The sequence below is a fragment of the Neolamprologus brichardi genome, chromosome 20 (assembly GCF_056152115.1).
Source record: "Neolamprologus brichardi isolate AB-2024 chromosome 20, ASM5615211v1, whole genome shotgun sequence".
Classification (NCBI taxonomy): Eukaryota; Metazoa; Chordata; class Actinopteri; order Cichliformes; family Cichlidae; genus Neolamprologus; species Neolamprologus brichardi.
The window spans coordinates 25,604,395-25,611,151 of NC_142123.1; the positions used below are offsets into that span (position 1 = coordinate 25,604,395).

Below are 6,757 nucleotides of genomic sequence, written 5' to 3' on the forward strand. Positions count from 1 at the left end.
TTTTAATTAATTCAACATCACTGGTCACTGTAGAGGTGCCATTAGCTGTAACGCACATCCATCCCGAGGGAGTCATTTTTTCATCCTGAAATGAGCGCTGGATATAGCAAAAAAAAATTACCCATATAATCTGTGTAGTAAATTCATGCCTCCCAGACAGTTTATTTAAATGATATATAAATCTGCAAAGGTTTTATTTCCCCCACTAATCTGCCATTCAGTAGTCGTTTTTCTCTCTCTTTTTTCAGTAAAACCCTACAGTATACTTTTTGTTTTAGATTTATCTGGAACAAAGTCTGCAACATAAGGTACTTTGCAAAGGCCATTTATTTGAATATAACAAAAATGCCAAAATTAACACAGTTTGAGCTGATCATCTACTAACTGTAAGGTCGGTAGTTCAATCTCTGGCTGCTCAAGGCTGCATGACAAAGTGTCCTTGGAGAGGACACCGAACCACAACTTACTCTCAGATGTGTTCATCATAGTGTCAATGTGAAAGAAAAAATAACTTAGGTATAGCAAAGAAGTTTGTATGAATATGATGAATAGTAAATTGTATTAAGTGCTTCGAGTGCTCCTGCAGAGTAGAAAAGCACTATATAAGAACCAGTCTATTATCATTAATTATCAAAAACAATAAGTTTGTTTCAAATTGTGCAAGCAGAGGATGAAAGAAGAAGTGGGAAGCTGAAAAAAAACTGTCTACAACAGCATGCAAAATTCATGTTCTTAAGAGATTCGGGGGAAAATCCAGGCAAGTCCTGACAGAGGAACTGAGACATTCATGTGGCCGTTCAGTTGATCCATCTGCTGTTTGCTGAAGCATCATCAGATATCTTCTGAGTGGAAGGGTGGATGTCAAGAAGTCTTAAATAAGGGAGACAGGGAGAAAAGGCTGAGATATGCAAAATTACACGAGAACTGGACTACAAACCAGTGGAAAAACATCTTGTGCAGTGAATCTAAATTTGAAATTTGGTTCAAATCACTTTCAATGTCTACAGGGTGGGGGTGGGAGGGGGCACAACCATGGCTGTCTACAGCCATCTGTAAAACATGGAGTCATGGTTCAGTGCTGCATTTCAGCCAGTGATGTTGGGGTGATCTTGTCAAATTTGATTACATTTTGAATGCAGGAAAGTACAGTACTGTCAGGTTTTGATCCACTATACATTACCACGTGGAAAGCATCTGATTGGCAACAGCTTAATTTTTTATCACAACAATATTTCCAAACACACCACCAATGTAGCAAAAACACACCTTGATAGGAAAACACACAGGAGATCAGTACCAGACATGATTTGGCCTCACCAGAGCTCAGACCTCAGCATTAGTGAAGCCATGTGGGATCATCTTGACAGAAAACAGAACAAAAGGCAGCCAACATCCAAAGAAGAACTTTGGATGGATGTCCCACAAGAAGCCTGGAGATCTAATCCTGAAGACTACTTAATGAAAAACCTTTCATTTTGCCTGTGTTCAGGCATCATAAAGAAAAAAAAATGGAGACTCTGTTTTTACCTCATATGCTGTATTTGTTTGATGTTTGCACATTTCATGGAATTGCTTCACCCACTTCTTATTTTCCCAGCAAAATATAGATACGAGCGATGGCTTGAGACTTTTGCACAGTACTGTAAATCAAAGTACATTTATTTTTTATAGAGAACAGCCAAATTTTATTTCTATTCATCACTTTTCAAGAATGGAAATGTCACCATAAACATATAACACACACATATAATGCTGTATCCAAAACCAATTAAAAATGAACTGACATTTGAGTAGGTAGCAGTACAAACTGTGTTCAGTGTGCATTTCTGAACAGAAATGGGAAAAAATAAATATCAGTATAAAATAATAATTATTGTAACTTTTTTCAGAATTCCATGAGATGTTGACTAATGAACAGGGAAATGTGCTAAAAGTCAGTTGTAAATTTATTTTTTAAAATACATTTCTGCATGCTAAAATAATGACACATCAGAAATAACAAAAATATACATAACATATACTCAAACGATAAAGCTGCACTTGCCATTCATTTTTCCGTATTGCATAGCTGTGAACAGAGGGGATACACTCAGGCCACCCTGTACAGTCAGAAACTGTATGCACAAATCTTGTGACAAATCGAATATCCACACTGCATTATTATTTTGAGTTAGGACAAGTGACAATGTCTATGCAAGAAGCAAACTTTTATTCAGCATTCATAAAGCTCCTGCAATGACAAAATTGGAGTTATTGCGGTTTAATAAGCAGTTCACTTGGTGGCAGCGGTGCGTTTTGGTGATCTGGGTCTACTCGGTGAGAATAAAGATAAACGTGCTCATTTTGAGGTAGCAAACTGAAAGGAAATGAATTTTTTTTTTTTGAACAAATATAACTGGTATCTAATCACTGTTTATTCAGCTCGAACATTCTATTTTATTTGGATTGAATAAATACTTGATTACTATGTAGAACAAAGTGCACTGTCAACGATGACGTGTCTGTGGACATATTTTGACACAGGAATGCTAAAAACTTTGATCCCAACATCCAATCCATACAATGATTGTGCGAACCCTGTTATAATGACATGATTCACCTTTACCCCTTAGATATTGTGAACTCACACAAACATGTAAGAGCATATATTAAACTAAAATGGGTAAAAAAAAAAAAAGTGGGAATGAGGAAAAAAAAATCTGTAACTTTATTATTATTATAAGGGGCTTAAACTGGAACTCATCAGACAATTCTACAGAAACTTTAATCCATACTGTATGACACTGATTTCTTTTGGCACACTCTTGGCTGCACTCTTACTCCTTCAGTTTGCTTTCAATGAAATCCTGAATCTTATTAATTTTCTCCTCTTGTTGGTCCAGGAGATCCATGATGATGCCCATGGGGGTCTTCTTTAGCCCAACACCTTCAATCTTGTTCTCCAGCCTGTTTTTCATGTTGCGAAGTCTCAAAGAGGCATGGATCAAGATTACTACGGGAAAAACAAGAGCAGCCTATTAATATTGTTCCAGTAAGGAGGGGATAGAATACATTTAAGTATAGCAAGGTTAATGTTTTTACTGAAACACATGTTGAAAATTGCCAAAACAAAATGTGATACTCCTGAAAACTCCTTTTATTTCCATGTCAGACAGATACTGTATGCATGACATCAGCTAGTAAATGTGGTCCTGTCAACAACCCATAGCAACGAGTCAACACAAGCAGCAGTGGGCACTCCTCCTGGGAAGAATCAAACTGCCTCATCTGTCTGCCACAATGTTAGAGCTGCTACATTTGCTCGAGGAACCTAACCCGCCAATTATCTGAACCACTCTGCTGATGGTCAGAGTCTAAAAATATTTAGAGAGAAGTAGCCTGTAATACTGACTTTATTTTACAATCAGCGTAAACAGGAAATGCGCATCAGCAATTCTGCACATACTGTTCAAATGCTTCAGTGAGTCATCGCCAGTCTCCCTGGCAGTTTTCATTGCATAACATTAGCCAGATGTTATCAATATACTATAGGGAACGGTCTCAAGTCTGTACAAGTTGCGAAGTTCCAAAAGGTTCTTAATGTAACAAAGTTAGCAGATGTTTCCCTTTCAAATGTCAAGAAACTGTGAGTGAACCAAAGAAAATTCCAAGCTTGATTAATCAGAATCTGAATACTTTTATAATCCCTAATGAATGATTTTATGAGGAAAACTGCTCTATTAATGATATTAATTATCATAGAATGAGTCATTATTTTTTATATAAAATGACTAAGAGCGCAATTAATCCCAATATTATAAATTACAGGATATACTGTGTTTTATTTTTAAAGTGAGTAACCAGTGTAACAGATAAAATCAGGTTAATATTAGAAAGAAATTCACAATATCTTTATTGGGAAGATTTTAAGGGAGAATACAGATTTCAATCAGAGCTACTCCTAATAGCCAGAATTTTTCTGTTGTAGATACACTAACAAATATTCTTAGATATACAGCAGTCAGGCATAACATTATGACCACCTGGCTAATAGCATTTGCTGATCTGTTGAGGCCCTGACTTTAGGCCCTGAAGGTGTGTTATGGTATCTGGCACCAGGTGTTTGCAACAGATCCGTTAAGTCCTGTAAGTTTTGACGTGGGGCCTTCATGGATTTGACTTAATTGTCCAGCACATCCCACAGATACTCAACCGGATTGATATCTGGGGAATTTAGATTCCAAGTCAACACCAAACTTGTTGTTATGCTCTTCAAAGGTTTCCTGAACTACTTTTGCCCTATGGCAGGGCTCATTTTCCTGCGGGAAGAGGCCACAGCCACAAAGGAATACCATTTTCATGAAAGGGTGTACATGGTCTACAGTAGTAGCTTCTTTACCTTACAGTAGTAGTGGACATGTTGATGTTCATTCATGAGATTCAAGCCTTATTATGGGGAATGTAAGAGCATTATCACCATAGAAATCTTGTGACAAGTGAGGTGAAACCATGCGCTCACTGGCTAATGCCTTTTGATCGACAAGTTATTGGCCAGTCAGCATATCCTGGATGTGCTTCCTTTCCTTTCTTAGAATGCCCCATGGAGCAAAAAGCAGGTGACTTGTGAGTCTTTTGAATTTCAGTACTGATGCTCTCTCTGCTACATGTGCTGAAAGTATTAGTAACCACTGAATTTGGAGCACATTCTGCTGGACAAACTGTTTAATGAAACTATTTCTAATTAACCCCAAGCTAAAACAAAAATAATAATTAACTGACGCTATAATCAAAAAGTAGTGTACTCATAGTGTTGTGCTGGGTGTTGAGAAATTATCCAACATGGTGAATATCAAAATGAATGGAAAATGCTTGAGTAATATACTTACAGAGCAAAGGAAAGGTGATTCCAAAGATGAAGACCATGACTCCACCACAGAGTGAAAGCAGAAAGTAGCTGGTGACCATGACACCAATGACAAACAGAGTGGGGTTCTTCCTTTTGAAGTTCTTGATAGTGGCCTTATTTTCTCCTGCCCAGACTGATCCTGCAAAGACCAGTGCCACCACAGCTCCACCCAGGAACATGCCAAATGGATTCATGAACCTGAATATTGGAACACACACACACACAAAGGAAACTGAAATGCTGTGCATTAATTTCACTACATATATAGTTGTGGTCAGAAGTTTACATATGCTCATCATTAGCATGAATGTCAAGATAATCTGGGCTTGTAATGATTTGTTTGAACTGTTCTTTTTTCCAGACTGGAATCATTGTACAGCAAACATCATTACTCCATCCTAAAAATAAATAAATAAATAAATAAATGAATATAACAGTTCAAAGAAATTATTAAAAACTTAAAATGACAGTGCCATTCATGCTCATAATGAGTGTATGCAAAAATTCACATAGACACATATTATATATAATTTAATTAATTATGCTTTTAAACAGCACAACCTGCTGGTGGTGGCAAAAATTAGTAACTACCACTTTGCTGTACACCAAAAGCGGCAAGGCCTGCAAGAGGATGTCGACTCACGATTTCCACTACATCATGCTGCATTCAAAGCAGCAGCTTGTATGCAGGAAACGGCAACAATGTTGGGCGGCCGATGGTGAAATTTAGCATAACTTTTAAATAAGGTTAATTTTACACAAGTTTTTACTGGATGTGTACGACATGCGTACAGTATAAAGCACCAGCTCAGCATTTAGGCCATCTAAAAACTTACTTCCTCTGAATGTTTTAAATGTTGGAAAGAGAGGACTTGTAGGCCAAAAGAGGTTAAAACATCTATATGGCTAGTGACCATCTGACGACTGTAAAGATAGAAAAGAGCTTCACCGTATTAAACATTAGTAAACATAGCAACACAGTGCTAAATGCAACAAAAATAGCCTGTGTGGTCACAATGGGTGTGGATAAAAGGTATGCAAGAGAATTAAGCTCAGAGCAGCAGATGCTGGCCTGTCTGCGTTAGCCTGCTGTCAACCCAGGACTCACCCTACAATGAGGAAAACCACCATAGCCACGGCGAAGTAATTCGTCTGGTAGTACATCAGATTGCTGATCACTCTGTTGTTCCACTTTGCTAAGTCTCCGAAATCGGGCTTGCCGAATCGGTCCGTTCCGGGGAAAAAGTCGTCCCACGGTCTGAGGGGTGCGAGCTCCATTTTGGCTGCCATATCTTCGGCGTGTCGTTAAGCGACGCAAACAAACACAACACCACAGCACACGCTGCGTAATATTTTGACAGGTCAGCTGATCACCGTCAGCGGCCTGGAGGAGGTGGCAGTCAGAAAAGAGAGAAACGCTCTCGCGAGACTTTAAACGAAGCTCAGTCTTCAGCGGGTGTTAACGGGTTTAGGACTTGTGTTTATAAAGTGCAGCAGTGCCATTAAAAAAAAAAAGATAATTTTATTTTTGATTAATTAGCACCTAATACCAAAAATTTGAATTCAATTATTAATACAATATATGCCTTATGCTTTGCTGTTTTGTCATCTTCCTTTATATTTATATAATTATAATCTTATTTAAATATATTTCTGTTCTGAATTTTTTTTTTTTTTTCAGTGTTTAGTTAAATTCTCTAGTTCTTCTATTATCTGAGTCCACTGTAATCAGGGACATTACCAAGGGGGTCAGAGAGGGCACTGGTCACCCCCCAAAATTTGCTGCCTCACCAGTGCAGCGGCCCTGACTGTTTTAACATCCTTTTCGCAGTTGATTAATAAGTTCTAATCTCTATTTTACTACGTGCATTC

At 37.8% G+C, this 6,757-nt stretch overlaps 1 protein-coding gene across 1 annotated transcript; it reads right to left on the reverse strand.

The window, feature by feature from the left end:
- Positions 1-1,657: 1,657 nt before the first annotated feature.
- Positions 1,658-6,244, reverse strand: LOC102786473 (PRA1 family protein 3-like). Its single transcript, XM_006794214.3, has 3 exons — positions 5,994-6,244; positions 4,866-5,083; positions 1,658-2,992 (listed from the first exon to the last, which is right to left on the reverse strand). Exons 1-3 carry the CDS (start codon positions 6,173-6,175, stop codon positions 2,817-2,819), a joined length of 576 nt encoding a protein of 191 aa, XP_006794277.1. The 5' UTR covers positions 6,176-6,244; the 3' UTR covers positions 1,658-2,816.
- Between the last annotated feature and the right edge of the window lie 513 nt (positions 6,245-6,757).